At 46.8% G+C, this 24,863-nt stretch overlaps 2 protein-coding genes across 7 annotated transcripts in view; one reads left to right on the plus strand and one right to left on the minus strand.

Annotated features, from left to right (window-relative positions):
• Positions 1-12,347, plus strand: part of pdcd2l (programmed cell death 2-like) — a 34,278-nt gene extending 21,931 nt beyond the window's left edge. Inside the window, exons 6-7 of one of the 2 annotated variants that reach the window (XM_059993318.1) lie at positions 4,303-4,457; positions 10,810-12,347. In XM_059993318.1, coding sequence (XP_059849301.1) covers positions 4,303-4,457; positions 10,810-10,940 — 286 coding nt within the window. In that variant the 3' untranslated portion in view covers positions 10,941-12,347. The remainder of the gene's footprint in view (positions 1-4,302; positions 4,458-10,809) is intronic. The other variant, XM_059993319.1, reaches the window with a different exon arrangement.
• A 4,716-nt stretch (positions 12,348-17,063) lies between these two features.
• The window catches only part of LOC132407065 (granule associated Rac and RHOG effector protein 1-like), a 244,548-nt gene continuing 236,748 nt past the window's right edge, over positions 17,064-24,863 (minus strand). For all 5 annotated transcript variants that reach the window (XM_059993321.1, XM_059993320.1, XM_059993324.1 and 2 more), the window contains one exon: positions 17,064-20,546. In XM_059993321.1, the coding sequence (XP_059849304.1) occupies positions 20,235-20,546 (312 nt within the window). In that variant the 3' untranslated portion in view covers positions 17,064-20,234. The remainder of the gene's footprint in view (positions 20,547-24,863) is intronic.

Raw genomic sequence — 24,863 nt, forward strand, 5'->3', positions numbered from 1 at the left:
GACTGGAGAGGATGGAGAGGAGATTCACCAGGATGCTGCCTGGACTAGAGAGGGTGGAGAGGAGATTCACCAGGATGCTGCCTGGACTAGAGAGGGTGGAGAGGAGATTCACCAGGATGCTGCCTGGATTAGAGAGGGTGCAGAGGAGATTCACCAGGATGCTGCCTGGACTAGAGAGGGTGTAGAGGAGATTCACCAGGATGCTGCCTGGACTAGAGAGGGTGCAGAGGAGATTCACCGGGATGCTGCCTGGACTAGAGAGGGTGCAGAGGAGATTCACCAGGTTGCTGCCTGGATTAGAGAGGGTGCAGAGGAGATTCCCCAGGATGCTGCCTGGACTAGAGGGTTTTAGAGAGGGTGCGGAGGAGATTCACCGGGATGCTGCCTGGACTAGAGGGTTTTAGAGAGGGTGCAGAGGAGATTCACCGGGATGCTGCCTGGACTAGAGGGTTTTAGAGAGGGTGCAGAGGAGATTCACCGGGATGCTGCCTGGACTAGAGAGGGTGCAGAGGAGATTCGCCGGGATGCTGCCTGGACTAGAGAGGGTGTAGAGGAGATTTACCAGGATGCTGCCTGGATTAGAGAGGGTGGAGAGGAGATTCACCAGGATGCTGCCTGGATTAGAGAGGGTGCAGAGGAGATTCACCAGGATGCTGCCTGGACTAGAGAGGGTGGAGAGGAGATTCACCAGGATGCTGCCTGGATTAGAGAGGGTGCAGAGGAGATTCACCAGGATGCTGCCTGGACTAGAGACAGTGCAGAGGAGATTCACCAGGATGCTGCCTGGACTAGAGATGGTGGAGAGGAGATTCACCAGGATGCTGCCTGGACTACAGAGGGTGCAGAGGAGATTCACCAGGTTGCTGCCTGGATTAGAGAGCGTGCAGAGGAGATTCACCAGGATGCTGCCTGGATTAGAGAGGGTGCAGAGGAGATTCCCCAGGATGCTGCCTGGATTAGAGGGTTTTAGAGAGGGTGCAGAGGAGATTAACCGGGATGCTGCCTGGACTAGAGGGTTTTAGAGAGGGTGCAGAGGAGATTCACCGGGATGCTGCCTGGACTATATAGGGTGCACAGGAGATTCGCCAGGATGCTGCCTGGACTAGAGAGGGTGTAGAGGAGATTTACCAGGATGCTGCCTGGATTAGAGAGGGTGGAGAGGAGATTCACCAGGATGCTGCCTGGACTAGAGAGTGTGCAGAGGAGATTTACCAGGATGCTGCCTGGATTAGAGTGGGTGCAGAGGAGATTCACCAGGATGCTGCCTGGATTAGAGACAGTGCAGTGGAGATTCACCAGGATGCTCCCTGGATTAGAGAGGGCGCAGAGGAGATTCACCAGGACGCTGCCTGGATTGGAGAGGGTGCAGATGTGATTCACCAGGATGCTGCCTGGACTGGAGAGGATGGAGAGGAGATTCACCAGGATGCTGCCTGGACTAGAGAGGGTGGAGAGGAGATTCACCAGGATGCTGCCTGGACTAGAGAGGGTGGAGAGGAGATTCACCAGGATGCTGCCTGGATTAGAGAGGGTGCAGAGGAGATTCACCAGGATGCTGCCTGGACTAGAGAGGGTGTAGAGGAGATTCACCAGGATGCTGCCTGGACTAGAGAGGGTGCAGAGGAGATTCACCGGGATGCTGCCTGGACTAGAGAGGGTGCAGAGGAGATTCACCAGGTTGCTGCCTGGATTAGAGAGCGTGCAGAGGAGATTCACCAGGATGCTGCCTGGATTAGAGAGGGTGCAGAGGAGATTCCCCAGGATGCTGCCTGGACTAGAGGGTTTTAGAGAGGGTGCAGAGGAGATTCACCGGGATGCTGCCTGGACTAGAGGGTTTTAGAGAGGGTGCAGAGGAGATTCACCGGGATGCTGCCTGGACTAGAGGGTTTTAGAGAGGGTGCAGAGGAGATTCACCGGGATGCTGCCTGGACTAGAGAGGGTGCAGAGGAGATTCGCCGGGATGCTGCCTGGACTAGAGAGGGTGTAGAGGAGATTTACCAGGATGCTGCCTGGATTAGAGAGGGTGGAGAGGAGATTCACCAGGATGCTGCCTGGATTTGAGAGGGTGCAGAGGAGATTCACCAGGATGCTGCCTGGACTAGAGAGGGCAGGACGCTGCCTGGATTGGAGAGGGTGCAGAGGAGATTCACCAGGATGCTGCCTGGACTGGAGAGGGTGGAGAGGAGATTCACCAGGATGCTGCCTGGACTGGAGAGGGTGGAGAGGAGATTCACCAGGATGCTGCCTGGACTAGAGAGGGTGCAGAGGAGATTCACCAGGATGCTGCCTGGATTAGAGTGGGTAAATAGGAGATTCACCAGGATGCTGCCTGGACTAGAGAGGGTGCAGAGGAGATTCACCAGGTTGCTGCCTGGATTAGAGAGCGTGCAGAGGAGATTAACCAGGATGCTGCCTGGATTAGAGAGGGTGCAGAGGAGATTCCCCAGGATGCTGCCTGGACTAGAGGGTTTTAGAGAGGGTGCAGAGGAGATTCACCGGGATGCTGCCTGGACTAGAGGGTTTTAGAGAGGGTGCAGAGGAGATTCACCGGGATGCTGCCTGGACTAGAGAGGGTGCAGAGGAGATTCGCCAGGATGCTGCCTGGACTAGAGAGGGTGTAGAGGAGGTTCACCAGGGTGCTGCCTGGACTGGAGAGGGCAGGACGCTGCCTGGATTGCAGAGGGTGCAGAGGAGATTCACCAGGATGTTGCCTGGACTGGAGAGGGTGGAGAGGAGATTCATCGGGATGCTGTCCGGATTGGAGAGGGTGCAGAGGAGATTCACCAGGATGCTGCCTGGACTAGAGAGGGTGGAGAGGAGATTCACCAGGATGCTGCCTGGATTAGAGAGGGTGCAGAGGAGATTCACCAGGATGCTGCCTGGACTAGAGACAGTGCAGAGGAGATTCACCAGGATGCTGCCTGGATTAGAGAGGGTGCAGAGGAGATTCACCGGGATGCTGTCTGGATTGGAGAGGGTGCAGAGGAGATTCGCCAGGATGCTGCCTGGACTAGAGAGGGTGTAGAGGAGATTTACCAGGATGCTGCCTGGATTAGAGAGGGTGCAGAGGAGATTCACCAGGATGCTGCCTGGACTAGAGAGGGTGGAGAGGAGATTCACCAGGATGCTGCCTGGATTAGAGAGGGTGCAGAGGAGATTCACCAGGATGCTGCCTGGACTAGAGACAGTGCAGAGGAGATTCACCAGGATGCTGCCTGGATTAGAGAGGGTGCAGATTCACCGGGATGCTGTCTGGATTGGAGAGTGTGCAGAGGAGATTCACCAAGATGCTGCCTGGACTAGAGAGGGTGGAGAGGAGATTCACCAGGATGCTGCCTGGATTAGAGAGGGTGCAGAGGAGATTCACCAGGATGCTGCCTGGACTAGAGAGGATGGAGAGGAGATTCACCAGGATGCTGCCTGGACTAGAGAGGGTGCAGAGGAGATTCACCAGGATGCTGCCTGGATTAGAGAGGGTGCAGAGGAGATTCACCAGGATGCTGCCTGGATTTGAGAGGGTGCAGAGGAGATTCACCGGGATGCTGTCTGGATTGGAGAGGGTGCAGAGGAGATTCACCAAGATGCTACTTGGATTAGAGAGCATGTCTTATGAGGGTAGGTTGCATGAGTTAGGGTTTTTAATCTTTGGAGCAAAGGAGGGTTATAGGTGACTTGACAGAGATGCACAAGGTGATAAGAGGCATAAATAGAGTAGACAGTCAGAGACTTTTTCCCAAGATAGATAAAGCTAATATACGAGGGCTTAGTTCTAATGTGATTGGAGGGAAGTTTAGGGGGTATATCAGGGGACATGTTTTACACAGAATGGCGGTGAATGGAACACCCTGCTGAGGTAATGGTAGAGGCAAATACATTAGAGACATATAAGAAACTCTTAGATAGGCACATGGATGACAGAAAAATAGAGGGTTATGTGGTGGAAGGGAAGGGTTAGATTGATCTTCGGAGTCGATTCGAAAATCTAATCCAAGTAGCATCCTGGTAAATCTTCTCGGCTCCTTCTCTAAAGCTTCCACATCTTGGTCTCCCCCTGACTCTGTCCTTGTCCCTTGGTGTTATTCTGTGGGTAGGGGAGCTGGGTGTATGGGGTGTGTGCAGGGATGTGGTGCTGAGCTAGAAGTTCAGGTGTAGTCTTTGTACAAGATGCCACGTGGCCTATTCTGCTAATGCGTTTGATGAGACACTGTGAAGCAGTTCTGGCCACTAATAAATGCATGTTGTGGGTTTGAGTTGTGTTGTCCATCAAACTGTACAATCACTGTGTTGAATTCAACCATACAGGTATTCTTGGAGTGGCCAGCCATTACTGATATCCCCTCTCCCAGTTGGAAAGGACTGGGACATTCCCGCCTGTGAGAACTGTGGTGGCCGCAGAGTCTTTGAGTTCCAGCTGATGCCGACCCTGGTTAGTCTCTTGAGGAGCACAGACGACAAAGGTAGAGATTGCAACCATAATAGTTAATGGGCATTTGGGGAAGATCATAATGTGATAGTTCAGTAGAAAAATGTGATCTAGTTGAACTTGAAACTCCAGTCTTAAATCTGAACTGGAAATGACAATGACACAAGCTACAGAATCCTTGTGGCTTAGAGAGGGTCTAGAAGAGGTTCATGAGAATGATAGGGTTAATGTGTGGTGTTGGGCCCGGACTCATTGGAGTTTAGAAGAATGAAGGAGCATCAATGCCTCTCATCATCCTATACCCCTCTATCAAGTCACCTCGCATCCTCCGTTGCTCCAAGGAGAAAAGGCCAAGTTCACTCAATCTATTCTCATAAGGCCTGCTTTCCAATCCAGGCAACATCCTTGTAAATCTCCTCTGCATTCTTTCTATAGTATCCACATCCTTGCTGTATTGTGGTGACCAGAACTGAACAGATTATTCCAAGTGGGGTCTAACCAAGGTCTTGTATAACTGTAAAATTACCTCATAGCTCTTGATGAAGGCCAACACACCATACACTTCTTAACAACACTGACAACCTGCGCAGTCCTCTTCAAATGAATGCCAACATTGCATTTGCCTTCCTCACCACAGACTCAACCTGCAAATTAATCATTAGGGAATCCTGCACAAGGACTCCCAACTCTCTTTATGCATTTTTTTTGTACTTTCTTTCCAGTTAGCAAATAGTCAACCCTCTCATTTCATCTACCAAATTGCATGACTATACACTTCCCGACACTGTATTCCATCTGCCACTTCTTTACCCATTCTCTTAATCTTTCTGTACTTCTGTAGCCACTCTACTTCCTCAAAACTATCTGCATCTCCACCTATCTTCATATTGTCTGCAAACTTTGCAACAAAGCCATCAATTCTATCATCCAAATCATTGACATATAATGTAAAAAGAATCAAAGGAACACCACTAGTCACTGGTAGCCAACCAGGCTTCCTTTATTCCCACTCTTTGCCTTCTACCAGTCAGCCACTGTTTTGTCCATGCTAGGATCTTTCCTGTAATGCCATGGGCTCGTAGCTTGTTAAGCAGCTTCCTGTGTTGTACCTTGTCAAAGGTCTATCTTGTTTGATATTTCTTCAAAGAATTCCAACAGATTTGTCAGGCAAGATTTTCCCTTGAGGAAACCATGCTGACTATGGATTATTTATCACGTATGGCAAAGTACCCCAAAACCACCACCTTATCAATATACTCCAACATCTTCCCAACCAGAAGTCAGACTAACTATTCCGTAATTTCCTTTCTTCTGCCTCTCTCCCTTCTTGAAGTGTGGAGTGACATTTGCAATTTTCCAGTCCTCTGGAACCATTCCAGAATCAAGTGATTTTTGAAAAATCATTATTAATGCCTCCACAATCTCTTCAGCCACCTCATTGAAAACTCTGGAGTGTACACCATCTGCTGCAGGTGACTTATCTTCCTTAAGACCTTTCAGTTACCCAAGAACCATCTCTCTAGTAATGGTAACCTCATGCACTTCATGTCCCCAGCACCTGGAACTTCCACCACACTGCTAGTGTCTTCCATAGTGAAGACTGATGCAAAGTACATGTTCAATTTTTTCACTATTTCGTTGTTCCCCATTACTATCTCTCCAGCATCATTTTCCAGTGGTCTGATGTCCATTCCCACCTCTCTTTTACACTGTGTTTCTGAAGAAACTTTTGGTATCCTCTCTAATATTATTGGCTAGCTTAATTTACTATACATCTTTACCTTTTAAATTTTTTTTTAGTTTCCTTCTGTTGATTTTTAAAAGCTTCCCAATCCTCTCCACTAATTTTTGATCTTACATGCCCTCTCTTTGGCTTTAATGTTGGCTTTGTTAGCCATGGTTCTGGCATCTTTCCTTTAGAATACTTCTTCCTCTTTGGGATGTATATATCCTGTGCTTTCCAAATTGCTTCCAGAAATTCCAGCCATTGCTGCTCTGCTGTCATCCCTGCCAGTGTTCTTTTCCAATCAATCCTGACCAACTCCTTTTCCGTGCCTCTGTAATTCCCGTTACTCCATTGTAATACTGATACATCTGATTTTAGCTTCTCCGTCTCAAATTCCAGGATGATTTTGATCATATTATGATCACTCCCCTAAGGGTTCCTTTACCTTCAGCTCCCTGATCAATCTGCTTCACTGCACAAAACTCGGTCCTGAACAGCTGATCCTCTAATGGGCTCAATCACGAGCTGCCCTAAAGAGCCACCTCATAGGCAATCTAGAATTTCCCTCTCCTGTAATCCAGCATCAATGTGATTTTCCTGGTCTACCTGCTATTGAAATCCCCCTTGACTATTGTAACATTGCCCTGTTGGCATGCATTTTCAATCTCCCATTGTAATTTGTAGACCACATCCTTGCTACTGTTTGGGGGGGGGGGGGGGGGAGGTCTGTATACTACTCCCATTAGGGTCTTTTTACCCTTAGTTACTTAGCTCTACTCACAATGATTCAACACCTTCTGACCCAATGTCACCTCTTTCATTTTTCACTTTCACTAAAGCAACACCACCCCCTCTGCCTTCCTGCTTATCCTTTGATACAATGCATATTCTTGGACATAAAGCTCCCAGCTTTGATCTTTCAGCCATGATTCAATGATGCCTACAACGTCATACCAGCCAATCTGCCACTCTCCTGCAAGTTCATCTACGTTATTCCGTATATTGAGCGCATTCAAATATAACACATTGAGTCCTGTATTCACCCTTTTCAATATTGTCCGCCTTTTACATTGCAGCTCATCCTGTTGACTACAATCTTGCCCTACCAGCAGCCTGTCATCACTGCACATTGTAAACCAGCTACCTCATCTTCAGCACTATTATTCACCTTTCCTATGATACTTTTTGCATTGCAATATAGACAGCTCAGGACACTAGTCAAACCATGCTCAAAATTTTGATTCCTAATTTTGAAGTCTTACCAACATGTACCTCCACAACCTCTCCACTGTTTTGGCACTCTGGTTCCCATTCCCCTGCAACTCTAGTTTAAGCCCCACTGTGCAGCATTACCAAAACCTTCCCGCTAGGATATTAGTCCCCCTCCAGTTCAGGTGCAAACAATCCCTTCTGTACAGGTTCCACCTTCCCTAGAAGCGAGCCCAGTGATCCAAAAATCTTATGCCCTCCCTTCTGCACCATGTATTAAACCTTCTCGTTCTGGTCTCACTAGCACGTGGCACGGTAGCAATTCTGAGGTCATAATCCTGGAGGTCCTGCCCTTTAACTTAGCACCAAACTCCTCGAACTCACTTTGCAGAATCTCCTGACTTATCTTACCCATGTCATTCTGACTGCTCACCCTCCTACGTAAGAATGCTGAGGACTCCATCTGAGATATCCTGGACTGGGCAGCCACATGCCATCTGGGAATTGTGTTCTCACACACCGAACCTCTCTCCCTAGCAGCACAGCATGCCTCTGAACAGGCAGGGAATGGAGGGATAGCGACCATGTGCAGACAGGTGGGATTAGTTTAAATTGGCACTGTGGTTGATGTAGACATGGAGGGTCTGTTCCTGTGCCACGTTGTTGGTTGTCCATCGTATCTGACGATGACAGGAAACCTGTGAGGGAGAGTTTTTAAAGTGGGAAAACCATTGCACTGGGACATTCCACTCTCTCGATCTCAAAAGTCTCGGCCCAGTGGTGTGGATTGTTGGTCACAACTGGGAACTTTTTTGGTTGCGGGGGATGACCATGACTTCTGAGCCTCGTCAAGCCCTTCGCTCTCCATGGAGCATTGCAGAGCTGCCTTCCTGGCCATTGGATCTCACAGTAGATCTCATCCACCTAGTCTGCCAGGGCTGATTTCACGTTAGTACAGACACATTCTGATCTCACCGGGGTTTGAAGCCCGCTGGTTCAGCCCACCTGTTGAAGCAGTGTACCAGGGTGTGCCTGCTGCCTCATACAAAAATGTGCTGAACTGTTGTGTTGATTAGTGTGATTGCATGGAAGAGAGAGCCTGTTGTAGAGGTATAGCAAACTAGGGATGAGGGGGGAAAGGGAACTGTTCCCTGTACTGGGAGCCAGCATGGGCCTTTGTGTATGAAATGTGCCAAACTTCTACCAGCCTACAATGCAATGCTGATGTGTACAGATCAGGGAGTGCCAATCTTACTGTAGGAGGCCAGAGGTTCAGGCCTGTGATGGGGAGGGTGGGTATTGGGACTGATATTGTCCTGCAGCGGGGCTTCAGTCACTGAGTTCCCTCACAGCTCAGATTGAAATGTGATATTGAGGGCATGTAGAATATAGAATGGTACAGGCCCTTCAGCCCACAATGTCGTGTCTGCAGCGGTCAAGCTCTACAATGGGTGGTCAAAACTGTCCAATACATCACTGGCAGCAGCCTACCTACCATCAAGGACATCTATACAGAAAGGTACCACAGCAGGGTCAGTAACATCATGAAGATCCCACCCACCCTGATCAGGGACTGTTTGTCCCACTCCCACCGGGGAAGGAGCATCCATTTCAGGACCACTAAACTCAAAAACAGTTACTTGCTCCAAGCAGTAAGGTTGATCAATACCTCCATTCACTAACCCAGCCCTCCACAACCCCAACCACACTACTTTATCATTTCCTGCCAGTCACCTTATGTACAGACAATCCTGTGCCTAGCATCACTTTATGGACATACAATCAGTACATATTTTATATAAGCTATCATATGTATTTTAAATGTATTATTTATTGTGTTTTATTATTCTCATTATTATGTTCCTTATCTGATTGCATGTATTTATTGTGCAGTATCGGATCCGGAGTAGCAATTATTTCATTCTCCTTTACAATTGTATACTGGAAACGGCTCTAAACAACCTTGAATTCTATTAACGTACTCCATGAATCTCATCTGTCTCTCCCATGTAGCTCTCCATTTTTCTTTCATTCCTGTTCCTTTTGAAGAGTCTCTTAAATGTATCTGCTTCTCCCACCACTCTGGCAACATGTTCCACAAACACACCACTCTGTGTAAAAACAAACTTACCCCTGGCATCCCCCAATCACCTTAAAACGATGCCCGCTTTTATTAGCCAGTTGTACTTGGGGAAAAGTCTCTGGCTGCCCACTCTACCTACACCTATTATTTTGCACATTTCTCTCAAGTTACCTCCTTCTCTCCAGAACGTTTTAGCTCACTCAACCTGTGCTCATAAGACATGGTAACATTCTGGTAAATCTCCTCTGCACTCTTTCTAAAGCTTCCACGTCCTTTCTATAATGAGGCAACCAGAATTGAACACAAAATTCTCCAAGTGTGGTTTGATAGATCTGCAATGTGTCACAGCTCTTGAGAGTTCAGGAACATATCTCCTAAAGGTAAAGGGTCAGCCGTGAACTCAGTGGATGATGGTCACTGTGATTGACTTCCTCTCACTGTGTTTCTGAACTTGCCGTGTTAATCAGACCCAACTTTCAGTTCACCTTCGATTCATCCAGTAGCTAGTGTAACACCATAACAGCGCCATTTACCCGGGTTCAATTCTCACCGCTGTGTGTAAGGAGTTTGTACATTCTCCCCGTGAGCACACAGTACAAAGATGTACGGGTTATTAGCATGATTCATTACATGGGTGTAATTGAACAGTGTGGGCTCATTGGGCCGGGAGAGCCTGCTGCCATGTTGTATCTCTAAATAATGAAAGTCAGCCACCTAGTGAGCGACTTCATCCCCCCACCCTCACAGCCACACACATGGACCATCAACCACCAGCTTGCCTCACGCACCCCTCCCTGTGACCTGCAGTAACTTCATCAAGGCCCTCACCCTCACCCATCTGTCCCCATGTACGGGTAAATCATTCCCATCCTCGATAAGTCCCACTCTTTTCCTTGTACCTGTTATTTATGTACATTACACAATTTTGGATTTTCTACATTGCCAGTGTTTTTCATGGCCTCCCTTTGACTCCTACATTTGCTATTCTCTGATGAACTCTGCTCTGCCTCTGTTGTAAGCTTCCCATTTCATCCTTATCCTGTTCAATAAACCAGGGGTTGTAAATATGACTGTGCTGCTCTTTATCCCTGTGGGAGGTCCCAAACTTTAAACCTCCTCCTGGTTTGCCTCCTATTGCTCGGACCGATTTAAGTTTATTTTTTGTTTAATCATTTCCAATGATGGCACAAAATTTGAGTTATGATCACCATTAAATGGATGGACCCCCCTCCCCAAAGTAAACCCAGAATTTTTCCACCCACCTTGTTGCTAGTTCAGCTGCCAGGATGCTCTCCATGGCAACTGACAACCCCTCCCCCCCATAAATGCCTTTCTGTGATTAATAATTAAACAATTGTTCTCTTGCAGAGGTGAGCGTGGAGTTTGGGACGGTGTTGGTGTTCACCTGTGAGACAAGTTGCTGGTCTTCGGGTAACCAGAGGCCAATGGAGGAATGTGCCGTGGTGCAGGGGGATCCAGATGCTGCCTTCTTCAGTTAACCCACTATCAACTCGTACTAAATAAAAATATGAAGTTGCCTTTGAAAGTGCCACCTTGCCTTGGCCATTTTCTGACCGACCCTGACTGCCCACAGTACAGGCCCTTCAGCCCAACTTGCCCATGTCAGCCTGAGCTAGTCCCATTCCCTGCATTTCGCCCATATCCCTTGAAACCAGGGCTTCTCAACCTTTTTTATACCGTGTACCAATACCATTCAGCAAGGACACCAGGTAGGGAACCCTTGCTGTGAACCTGGTGGCAGAAACTGATACAGTGGAGTTGTTTAAGAGACTCTTGGGTAGATGTATGAAAAACCAGGGTATGGGCTGCATTGGAGGGAAGGGTTAGATTAATTGTGGAGTAGGTCTATATAGATCAGCACAACATCATAGAGTCAGTATCATAGAATGCAACACCACTGAAACTGGCCTTTTGGCCCATCCAGTCTATGCCAAACTATTTATCTGACTAGTCCAATAGACCTGCACCTGGACCATAGCCCTCCATACATCTCCCATCCATGTACCTATTCAAACTTCTCTTAAATGTTCAAATATACCCAGCATTCACCATTGTGCTGGCAGCTCATTCCACACTCTCACCACCCCAAGTGAAATAGTTCCCTCATGTTCCCCTTAACATTTTACCTTTCACCCTTAACCTATAACCTTTGGAAACAGCCTGCTTACATTTACCCTACTTATAATTTTGTGTACCCCTATCAAATTTCCCCTCATTCTCCTACACTTCAGGGAATAAAGTCCTAACCTATTGAACCTTTCCTTATAACTCAGGTCCATAAGCCCTGGCAAAAATTTTGTAAATTTTCTCTGCACTCTTTCAATCTTATTTAAATCTTTCCTGTAGGTAAGTGACCCGAATTGCACACAATACTCCAAATATGGCCTCATAAATGTCTTGCACAACTTCAACATTACATCCCAACTCTTGTACTCAGTCTATAATTCTATGACCTGTCCAAATATCCCTTGAATATTCGTATGGCACGGAAGCGTAATGTTTAGCATAACATTACAGCGCCAGCGATTACCAATTGGGGTTTCTCACCACTTTACCCCACAACCATGAGGGTTTCCTCCCACATTCCAAAAGTGAATGAATTAGGTGGTTAATTGGGTGTAATTGTGCTTGTTGAGCTGGAAGGCCTTTTACTGTCTGTATCTCTAAATAAATATGTTATCTAGCATGTCAAGACAACCTTTAAAATCAACAGTGTCAGCAAAGCCGACCTAATAAATACCAATTACCTTTCTGGCTCTCAGCTTCACCCCACCCTTCCGGTCTTCTATCATTTCACATTTTCCCCTCCCCCTCCTACTTTCAAATCTCTATCTTTCCTTTCAGTTAGTCCCGATGAAGGGTCTCGGCCCGAAACGTTCACAGCGCTTTTCCCTATAGATGCTGCCTGGCCTGCTGTGTTCCACCAGCATTTTGTGTGTGTTGCTAATAAATACCTGGAGTTATCTGGAGTTGGTAAGAAAGCATATGGTGTGTTCATCAACTGTGGGATTGAGTTTAAGAGCTGTGAGGTAATGTTACAGCTATACAAGTCCTTGGTCATATCCCACTTGGAGTACTGTCTTTAGTTTTGGTCACCTCACTACAGGAAGGATATGGATTCTATAGAGAGAGTGCAGGGGAGATTTACAAGGATGTTGCTTGAATGGGAGAGCATGTCTTATGAGAACAGGTTGAGTGAGCTTGGCCTTTTCCCTTGGCAATGGAGTATGAGAGGTGACCTGACAGAGGGAGGTGTGTAAGATGATGAGAGGTATTAATTGTGTGGATAGCCGAAAGCTTTTTCCCAGGGCTGAAATGGCTGCCATGAGAGGACACAGGTTTAAGGTGCTTGTAAGTAGGTACGGAGGAGATGTCAGAAGCTTTTTTTCACACAGTGTGTTGAGTGTGTGGAATGCACTGCCAGCAACAGTGGTAGAGGCAGATACAATAGGGTCTTTTAAGAGACACTTAGATACATGGAGCTTAGAAAATTAGAGGGCTACACGATAGGGAAATTCTAGGCAGCTTCTAGAGTAGGTGACATGGTTGGCACATTGTGGGCCAAAAGACCTGTAAGGTGTTGTAGATTTCTATGTTCTATGGCATGTCAAGACAAAATTTTATGTCACCAGTGTCAGCAAAACCAACCTGAAATGCCAACTCTTTCCTCACTGTGGATGCCACCTGGCTGGTTGGCCATTCCCAGCACAGTTTTTATCCCAGATTCACAACATCTGCAGAATTACCCTGTAAATTGATTCTTCTCGCTGACAGTCAGTGCCAACCTAAAGGCGCAGCACACTATCTGCTTGAGGAACACAGCAGGTCGAGCAGCATCCACGCTGGGGGAAGAGGAATCGTTGACATTTCAGATCAAAATACCGATGCACCCATGTGACCAGTTAACCCACTAAGCCGCATACCTTTGGAATGTGGGAGGAAATCAGTGCAGCTGTAGGAAACAAGGAGAACGTACAAACTCCTTACAGACTGCAATGGGAATTGAACCTGGGATATAGTGCAGTAAGAACATTATGCTAACTGCTGGATAAACCAAAAGTGGATTAAAGTGAAAGCTAGGTCTGACTAACATAGGAAGTTCAGAAACAATGACTAATAGCAGAGGGCATACATTTAATGTGAGAGGCGTAATTTTTTTTTACAGAGAGTAATGGGTACCCGGAATGTGTAGCCTGGGGTGGTGGTACAGACAGAAACATTGGAGACTTTTAAGAATGTTTAGATAGGCACATGACTGTGAGGAAAATGGAAGGATATAGACATTGTGTAGGCAGAGAGGTTTAGTTTAGTTGGACATTTGATTACTAATTTAAACATTGTGGGCTGAATGGCCTGTCCCTGTACTGTTCTATATTCTAAACAGAAGTGAGAGGAGGTCAGTCATGGTGACTGTCATCTAATGAAATCACAGCTGACCCTTTTCCTCAGAAATGTGTTCCTGCACTTGCTCCATAACACCACCCTCATGTTACATATCACTCTCAGCTGTGAGGGAAATCAATGACTAAAGCTCCACACACCACTGCAGGACAATGCCAATCCCAATGCCCACCTTCCATCTCAGGCCTGATCTTCTGGCACCCCCCTTTGTGACTCCTGGCGGTGGACACATAGTCGATGGTTCCTCTCCCACACCCCCGCAGATGCTGCTTGACCCACTGAGTTCCTCCAGCTGATTGTCGCTCCAGATTCTGCATTGGGAGACTTGTGTGTCCGCATATCAAAAGGATTGGGTTCACAATCACAGATTAACATCTGGGGCTTGAAAATGGACAAACAGAAGTCACAGAGTCGCTGGCACCTCCCCACTGCCCCTCACCCAACCAAACAGCTCTGAACACACCCTTGGTCCCATTACTGTGAGTGACCCAGCACCCATCATCTTCAGTGGAAGAGTTCACCAGCTTAGTCATATGCACTTTTAAAACCCATCTTTACTTAAATGTTTTAAAATATACAGTGATGGTATGTTTTAGAAAATACAAAAATAAGATTAATACTGTTGATGCATTTATACAAATATTTAAGTTTTTGTTTAAACTGATTGGAGGTCTGTTAATCTTTAAATTGGAGGAATCAGATCAATTATCACAATGCATGCCAATCAGAAATGACATTTTAAATTATGTTATTACAAAACCAAGCTCAACAGGGCCAAAAAGAATTGAGCAACACACACAAAATGCTGGAGGAATGCAGCAAGTCAGGCAGCATCTATTGGGTGGGGGGGGGGGAATAAACAGTTGACGCTTCAGGCTGAAATGTTAACTGTTTATCCCACTCCATAGATGCTAATTTACTGAGTTCCTCTAAAATTTTGTGTGTTGCTCAAGGTTTCCAGCATCTGCAGAAATCTGTTGTATGTTAGTAAAATAGAACTGGGGTCTGCTTCCCAGCCACCGCAACAAATAGCTTCCACTTCACCCTTTCAGGTCCCACCAGTCGCCACTGGGTGGCAGGAGAAACCACATGCCTCAACATCACCTTCCATCAACCTCAAGTGAGGTTAGCTGAAACTTCAAGTACTTCAGGGCAGACCTGGGAATTAAGGGTTAATCTCTGTGATACTCTTATCATCAAAATACCTAAAGAATTTTTTTTTAAAGTGTGCATCCCTTTATTGAGGAACATACACAAAATGCTGGAGGGACTCAACAGGTCCGACGGCAATTATGCAAGAAAATGAAGAGGACCTGTTGAAGGGTTTCGGCCCAAAATCTTGACTGTTTATTGTCCTTCATATATTGGGCACATGGCTAGCAACCCCCATCCCGATTTTATCCAGAGCTATAGAAATGCCAAAGACCTCATCCCTGGGAGAGGATGGATTTTTGCCTGGAAGACCTATGAAATCGTGTGGTGAATGTGAAAGCCACAGGGCAGAAAAGCTTCTATTTGCCCAAGACAGAGGACTCTGGTGAGCTGCTGTTGGCAGCCTGTGTCCCTGTAGGGATGATGGGCTTGGGTAAGTAAATAAGTATAGATGCTCAGTTCCTCAAGCATTTTGTGTGTGTTGCTTAAGATTTCCAGGATCTGCAGACTTTCTCATGTTGATCATGGCCTTTATTGATTTGGTTTGAAGTTGACTACTTCTGGAAGAGCTGGTGGCTGGCTGGACAACAAAGCAGCCCTCAACAGCAGGTTACATTGACAGCTTGGCTGTAGCTACAGTCCCACACACTTGACCCTTCACACCCCCACCCCAACAACCAGAGGCACACGAAAAACATGACAACTTCCCAGACCCTCTCAGCGACTGCAGCCGCTCAGTTGGGACCTTATGTTACAGTTGTGCAAAACATTGGTGAGACAGTGCTTGGTGTATCGTGTGCAGTTCTGCTTGCTCAGTCTTTGCAAAACAGGTCTCTGGGCTGGAGAGGGTGGAGATAAAATTCACAGGGATATTAGTGGGACTGGTAAGAAGAGATTAGACAGGCTGGGACTGTTTTCCCTGGAGCGAAGGAGACTGAGGAGTGACCTTATAGAGGTTTAGAAAGTGATGATAAGGTGGATGGTCACAGTCTTTTTCCCAGGATAGGGGGAATCTAACTAGAGGGCACAGGTTTAACGTGACAGGTAAAAGATTTCAAAGGGACCTAAAGGGCAACTTTTTCCACATAGAGGATGGTAAGAAGATGGAACGAGCTGCCAGAGGAAGTGGTAGAGGTTTGTACAACTACAACATTTAAAAGACATTTGGACATGTACATGGATAAGAAGGGTTTAAAGGGATATGGGCCAAACTTGGTCAGCATGGAGGTGTTAGGCTGAAAAGCCTGTTTCTGTGCTGTACCAGTACACCACTCTGGATGAGTCGAGCCGACAGAAGTGCAGGTTAACAACAAGGTTGAAAACACAACCTGTCAGTGCATGCATGTGTAATGAAAACACTAAAAACTTTTTTTTTTAAATAACAGTTGTGCCGGTAGTTCAAAGGCACAGAGAGCCACACCAGTCCAGCGGTGAGGTCAGTGATGGGACAATGAGGTTGAGCCATGACCTTACCCAATGCTCCAGCACCTCCACTAACTCAAAGGTTGTGTCCCCACTTTCTACAGGATGAGTTGCGAAACCTCTGATGGGATTATGCTGAACACAGACACTGGAGAGAGAGGGTCCTCTGCCAAATCTGCCTCTCACATCCCAGGTTAACTGGCACAGACAAACCAAAGCACCACTGGGCCAGGCTCCTAGTGGTGTTGGAGGAATGTGTTACACAGTCAGGCAGAGGGGGAGGGAGAGAGTACAGACTGAGATAAAGGGGGGTACAGAGAGGGATACAGGGAGAGAAAGAGGTAGATGGAGATGTATAAAAGAGAGAGGGAGGGTACAGAGAGGGGAATACAAAGAAGCGTATTGGTGAGAGGGGAACATGGAGAGGTATAGAAAGAGAGAGCTAGATGGGGAGGAGATGAGAGAGAGGGCGAGACAGAGAAAGGGGAAGGCATTCCAGCAGATCCAAGCTGGTATGTAGTGGCAGAGAGCACTTTGTGAATTCAGCTGAGGAGACAGGTGGCTGTGGACACGGTCACCTCCAACACACCTAGAGCCACTCCATCAGCACAAAAGCACCTCGCATGTTCAGTATGCGGCAGATACAAGTTTTATTTAAAAAACAGAAAATATTTTGAAGTTTTTAATAAATTTACTAGCCAATGTTCCGTGGGAGTTGTACCAAAGGACTGATGACAGTGTTACCTTCATGTGAAAAGGGGTGGGAGCGATGGGGTTAATTGGACTGGCAGTGATCACCATTTCAAAAGCCCTCACCTTTGTACATTTCCATTATAATTTCAAAGCAACCTTTCCAATGGAAACTTAACTCGGCACACCTTTAAAGTCGGCCTATTGTTTATATTGACACATCTCCACAGTCCAACACCGGTAGTTCCCATTGTAAATATTCACGTACAAACTTATATTGGAGAAACATTAGCAGAAAGTGCGTGTAAGATTTTCAACACAATATAGTTTTGCACCACTTGTCACGGCCACATTCTCTCTCTAAGATAATATGGAAAGCTTAAGCAGTTTTAACATTTTCGTCAGATCCTCTGGGATAGGATTCCAACCCATAGGTTTAATAATTTCCTCACACAAACATACATTTCAGATTTCTGAATTTGGACTGAGGGTGCTCAGAGGGACCCAAACCTGCCATCCTAGCCACCCTGAAGACAAGGCAGATACAGAAAGTGGGCCGTGGTGTGGGGTGTAGCTGAGAATTCTACCTGTCACTGCAAAGGCAGAGAAGGTACTGTGATTAGAGCAGAAGGGTGCTCTCTGACGTGAAGTGGGGATGAAGAGTAGACGACCTCGTGAGGTGAGCGTGCGTCCCTGGCTGGGAACTAGCATCCATCAGAGAGGGCACTGGCGTTTCATCAGTTGGTCTCACTACAGCTCCGAGAATATGGTGTCACTCTTGCCTTGAGCTTTTACAAGGGATTTTACAAGAGATCACTAGGTGGAAGTAGGGAGTGACACAGAAAGAGCAAAGACAGACAGGAGAGGGTAGGGGAGGAGATGGAGAGGGAGAGGTGGCTCTCTTTAGAAAATATGCACCTGATGAGGCAAATCTATGCCAGTTTCCCTTGCTCCTGCCTCTAGATTTCTACACAAGGCACCAGTGCAGTAGCTGCAGATCCTGACTGAGGATTTGGACAGTCACTGGCGAGGATTGGGGCAGTCACCAGTTTTGGAATGAAGGTGGAGGCACAAGAGAGTTGGGGGAAGAAGCAGGCTGCTGGTCATTCTTCTATGCCTGCAAGATTTCCTCCAACAAAATACCAGCAGGTTTATAAAACGGTACAAAAAAAAGAAACTCTGCCATGGACAGTCCCAAGCCCAGCTGCAAAAGGAGGAGTATCAGACATGGAGCTAGCAAACCCATCACATACAAACCCAGAGCTACTGGAACACCAACAGCAGCTTCAAAGACTTCATCTGTGGGACAGGAAGGATCTTTGAGGATGAGCTACACTTGGGGACAAATTGTAAGACTGGCCCAGGACAGAGGACTCTGGGGAGCTGCTGTCGGTGGCCTTTGTCCCAGTAGGGGTGAAGGGCTTAAGAACAAGACAAAAATAATTTACACAGGTGACTTGTTTGTTTCATCCCCCCACCATCCCCCTGATTTCTCCATGATGCAGACTATAAAACAGCTTTAGAAATGATTGCAACACACACAAAATGCTGGAGGAACTCAGCAGAGCAGGCAACATCCACGGAAATGAATAAACAGTCGACATTTCAGAACAAGACCCTTCATTATGTCCTGATGAAGGATCTCAGCCTAAAACTTCAACTGTTTATTCATTCCCACAGGTGCTGCCTGACCTGCTGAGTTCCTCCAAGCATTTTGTGTATGCTGTTCTAGACTTCCAGCATCTGCAGAATCTCGAGTGTGATAAATGATTTGTGTTTTACTGATGTGTTTAACGTTGATGAACTCTGTCTGTGTTTGACCGCGTGCACGCACACTTTAACGCTCTGACTCGCCTTGCTCTACAGAGACACCTGTAAACTGCTTCCACTGGGTCAGGCCTCCAGCCACAAGTAACACGGTGCACAGGTATGGGAGTGAGGGGGTTGCTGGTGGAGAGAGGCAGCACACACACACGCACACACACAAAGGACAAGGAGGAAAGTTCAAGAGTGAAGAATGTGGAAAAACTCAACATTTCAGAACATTAAACCAGCAACTACACCACAACATTACAAAGATTAAGCTGTTCTCTCAAGGCAATGTATCCTAGCGAACAGCAAAAGTACTGGAAGGGAAGGTTACAGCACCTACCCTGAGTGTCTGCAATCTGACAAGAATTGGGATTTATAGAGGGACAGTGTTAGGGATAATTCTGCCTGCTGTCTGTTTCCCTTGGGTCTTTGCATGAGTCATTTGTACTTTAAACAAATATTAGATATAACCTTGGCAACGACACCAGGCCTTGGATTTTGGATGGAGACATGAGGGTGTTAGGTTTTTGCTGTGAACTCCGCTATGGACAGTCCCAAGCCCAGTTGCAAAAGGAGGAGGGTTGGGCATGGGGCTAGCAACCGTCCCGTAAAATCCCAAAGCTACAAAACGACAATGGAAGTTCCAAAGACCTCCTGGGAGAAGAAGGATACACCAAGAAGATGGGCTACCCTTGGAGACAACATGAAGGACTGGCCCAGGATAGAGGACTCTCGTGAGCTGCTATCGGTAGGCTCTGCTCCAGTAGGAGTGATGGGCTTAAGTAAGTACACAAGTTCTTGCCATAACTTCAACCTAGTGGTGTTCAATTTTTTTTAAAAAGCTACTCTAGCTGCTTCAAGTGGTTAAGTGTATACCCCCCCCTTCTGTCTAGTGGCCAGTGCAGCCCTTTGACCCCCCCCCCCCGAGTACAATGCTCCAGGGCACCCCAGTGAAGGGGGCTTCGAAGTGCTCCTGGCTCAAGCTGGAAGCCAGGTGCCCGTTGGTAGAAAAAAAGGCTCAGTGGCTGGTGTAAACCTCAATAAAGGACGCCGAGTGAGGGGCATGGTGCGTATGCGGTTCAATGGACGGCAGTCTCCCAGTTGCAACACGAGGGGATGGCAGCCTGCTGCCCCTGGCCCACACTCACTGTGCAGACAAAGCACCAGGAACCCTCCCACTCCCCCACCCTCCTCCAAGACACTCAGGCACCGCACCTCATCCAGAACTGTGCAGCTTTTCACTAGAATACAGAACCCGGCTCCATAAGGTCGGGGAGTTTGTTACTTCCCGAGTCTCAGTACTGGTGCAGATAGGACTGTCTCCTCTCCTGCTTCATGGGGTAGGATTTAAAGCCCTTGTTCATCGGTTTATGCTGGGAAGCTTGCTGCTGCTGGTTGTAGGAGAAGGTGGACGAGATCCCAGGAGAGGGGGAGCTGTCCGTGCCGGTGGACCACACAGTGGCCTGCAGCATCTGCATCGACTCATTCCACTGCGTGCCGGGGCTGCTCATCTGGTACAGGGAGCTGCCTGCATTCGGCAATGTGTTGCTGAGGGACGCCAGATGTTGCCACGGGGCTTTCGGAGGCCACGTCTTGGTCTTGTTATCCTAAGAAGAGAAAAAGTCTGCACATTAGAATCAAGCCAAATCCAACAGGCGTGGTGAGTCATAGACCAGTACAGGCCCTTCAGCCCACAATGTTGTGCTGACCCTTTAACTTACTCTAAGGTCAACCTAAACTCTGCCATGGACGATCCCAAATCCAGCTGCAAAAGGAAGAGGGCTGGAATGGGGCAAGCAACCTCATCCCATAAAAACCCAGAGATACAGAAATGCCAGCAGAAGCTCCAAAGACCTCATTCCTAGGAGAGCAAGTGTACACCAAGATGGGCTACACCTGGAGACAACATGAAAGACTGGCCCAAGACAGAGGATTCTGGCGAGCTGCTGTCAGCACCGCATGCCCCGGATGGGCTTAAGGAGGAGATCAATCTAACCCTTCCCTTATGAGGGCAGTAGGCAGCAACTAAGGAGAGTTCATTGGGATTACCTTTTTTCTGGCACACCTACAACATGTGGGAGGTGTTTAAAGATCAAATGCACAGAGTACAGTAAAGGTATGCTCCTGCTAGAAGGAAGCATCGGGATGGAACGATAAGAAAATCTTAGATGTCCAGAGAGGTGATGAATTTAAGACGAAAATCAAAAAGTATGTAAAGCCTTGGAAGTTAGGATCAAACACAGCATCTGAGCTGTTATTTTGGGCTCCTTATTTTCGAAAGGATATACCGACATTGGAGAGGGTGCAGAGAAGATTCACGAGAGTGATTCCAGGAATGAAAGGGTTACCCTATGAGGAATGTCTGGCAGCTCTTGGGCTGTATTCCCTGGAGTTCAGGAGAATGAGGGGGGATCTGGGTTGAGATGGAGTTTACCCAGATAAATGCAAAGTATTGCAACTAGATAGGGCAAATGCAAGGAGACAGTACACAGATCCTTAAACAGTACACTGAAAGATTCTTAACAGTATTGCTGAGCAGAGATCTTGGGGTTCAATGGCTACACAGGTCGATAAGGTGATTAAAAAAGCTTATGGAATACTTGCTTTTGTTAGTCAAGGCACTGAGTTCAAAAATCAAGAGGTTATGCTGCAACTTCATAAAACTCTGGTTAGGCTACATCTGAAGTACTGCATCCATTTCTGGTCACCCCACCATATAAACGATGTTGAGGCTTCAGAGAGGGTGCAGAACAGGTTTAGCAAGTTGCTGCCTGGTTTAGAAGACATACTATAAACTTAAGTTATTTTCACTGGAGCAGCGAAGGCTGAGGGGAGATCTGATAAGAGGTTTATAAGGTTATGAGAAGCATAGACAGAGTGGCCAGAGAGTATCTGTCTCCCAGGATTGAAATGTCTAATACCAGAGGGCATGCATTGAAGGTGAAAGGGGAGGTGAGGGATAAGTTTTTTTACTCAGAGAGTGGTGGATGCCTAGAATGCGCTGCCTGGTATGGTAGTAGAGGCAAGTGTATTAGAGACTTCTAAGAGACATTTGGATAGGCACATGAATATGAGGAAGATGGATGGATATGTGTAGGTAGGAAGGATTAGTTTTTGGGTTTTTATTGATTTACTCTTTAGCTGGTTTGGCGCAAGCTTGTTCCTGTGCTGTACTCTTCTATGTTTTGTTCTTCCACATAGCCCTCCATTTTTCTTCCTTCCATGTGCCTATCTAAGGATCTCTTAAATGTCCCTAACCTTTTTGCCTCTACCAGCACCCCGGCAGCACACCTACCATTCTGTGTAAAAAGTATCTACCTCTTGTATTTCCCCTACACTTTTCTCCAATCACCTTAAAACTATGCCACTCTTTTTAGCATTTCTGACCAGATAATATAGGTCTCTTATCATCTTATACATCACATTAAGTTACCCCTCGTCCTCCTTCGCTCCAAAGAGAAAAGCCCTAACTTGCTCAGCCTTTCTTCCTGCTTTCTAATCCAGGCAGCATCCTAGTAAGTCTCCTCTGCATGCTCTCTAAAGCTTCCACATCCTTCCTATAATGATGGGACCAGAACTGAACACAATACTCCAAGTGTGGTCTAACAGGAGATACAATATTAACTCACAGCACTTGAACTCCATCTCCTGACTTGTGAAGGCCAACAGATCTTACGCCTTCTTAAACACCCTATCAACTTATGTAGCAACATTACGGGAATATAAAACCCAAGATCTCACTGTTCCTCCACACTGCTAAGAATCCTGCCATTAATCCTGTGTTCTGCCTTGAAGTTTGACCTTCCAAAGCATATCAATTCACGTATTTCCAGACTGAGTCAAAGAGCTCTGCAGCACAGAAACAGGGTCTTCAGTCCCATCTAGCCTGTGCTGAACTGGTTTTCTGCCTGATCCCATAGACATGCATCTGGACCAGTGTTCCAAATCCCTCCCATCCATGTACCTACCCAAGCTTCTCTTAAATGTTGAAATTGAACCACTTCCACTGGCAGCTCATTCCATACTCGCACTACCCTCTGAGTGAAGAAGTTCCCTTAGGTTCCCCTCAAAAACTTCACCTTTCATGTCTAATTCTAGTCTCACCCAACCTGAGGGAAAAACCTGCCCTACGCTCTTCATGAGGGGTACCTCCAGCACTCCAGGAGCACAGGGTGTCTCTTGGATCTGTACCCCTCATGAAGGGCATCTCTGGCACTGCAGAGCACAGGGTGTCTCTTGGATCTGTACCCCTCATAAAGGGCATCTCTGGCACTGCAAAGAACAGGGTGTCTCTTGGATCTGTACCCCTCATGAAGGGCATCTCTGGCACTGTAGAGCACAGGGAGTCTCTTGGATCTGTACCCCTCATGAAGGGCATCTCTGGCACTGCAGAGCACAGGATGCCTCTTGGATCTGTACCCCTCATGAAGGGCATCTCTGGCACTGCAGAGAATAGGATGTCTCTTGGATCTGTACCCCTCATAAAGGGCATCTCTGGCACTGCAGAGAATAGGATGTCTCTTGGATCTGTACCCCTCATAAAGGGCATCCCTGGCACTGCAGAGCACAGGGTATCTCTTGGATCACACACAGCACATCAAACCACCAGAACCCTCCTCAGATCTTCTCCAACAGCAGCATCTCTAGCACTGCTGTTCCACACCTCATCAGCAAAGTATCATCTCAGAACCACAACAATGGCCAAGAAAAATGTCCCACACCCAATAAAAAAGAGCAGAGGTTTGTAAGCTCAGCTATCTCCAAAACAGCCACAAACATTGAGAACATCTTCAAAAGTAGTGCCTCAAAAAGAAAGCATCCATCATTAAGGACCCTCGCCACCTGGAACATGCCCTCTTCTCATTATTACCATCAGGAAGGGCTTCACCCACTGAAAAATAAATAAAATATAGAACAGTATAGCATAGGTACAGGCCCTTTGGCCCATGAAGTTAAATTAAACTATACATGGTCCATATCCCACCATATTGATGTGTCATCTAAGAATCTCTTTAATGCCACATTCATATCTGCCTCCACCACCACTCCTGGTAGCACATTCCAAACATCCACCACTGTCCGTATAAAACAAAAATTTGCCTCACACATCTTCTTTACTTTCCTCCTTCCATCTTAAATGCATGTGCTCTAGTATTTGATATTTTTACCCTGTACCCTGGGAAATCGATTCTGTCTACCCAATCTATGCTTCATTGCATCTCCAAGCTCCTGTACCTCCTTCTTGATGGTAGCAATGGGAACAGGGCATGAGCTGAATGATAGGGGTGTTCAATGATGGACATCACCTTTATGAGGCATCGCTTCTTGAAGATGTCTTGGATGCTGGGGTGGCTAGTGTCCATGGTGGAGAGGACTGAATTTACAACTTCCTGCAACTTATTTTGATCCTGTGCAATGCCCCCCAGCCCCACCCCATACCAGACGTCGACACAGCCATTTAGAATGTTCTCTACAATACATCTGTAGAAATTTGCCAGTGTCTTTAAAAACATACCAAATCCCTTCAAACTCCTATTAAACTGTTCCACTGTCTTTATAACTGCATCAATGCGTTGGGCTCAGGATAGATCCTCAGAGATGCTGACACCCAGGAACTTGAAATTGCTCACCCATTACAACAAATTTCACGTCATACGCCAGTGATATTAAACCTGATTCTACATTTAGAGAGGAAGTACAGGAGACTGAAGACCCACACATGATGATTCAGCAACATCTTCCCTTCCCTCCACCATCAGATCTCTGAGTGGTCCATGACCCATGAACACCACCTCACAATTCCTTTTTTTTTGAACTGCAGATTTATTTTATAATTTATAGTAACATAAGATAGTGATAAGCCTGATTCTGCACCCTTTCCAAAGCCTTCACATCGTTGTATAATCACAATCAGGTTTATTATC

The sequence above is a fragment of the Hypanus sabinus genome, chromosome 17 (assembly GCF_030144855.1).
Source record: "Hypanus sabinus isolate sHypSab1 chromosome 17, sHypSab1.hap1, whole genome shotgun sequence".
NCBI lineage: Eukaryota > Metazoa > Chordata > Chondrichthyes > Myliobatiformes > Dasyatidae > Hypanus > Hypanus sabinus.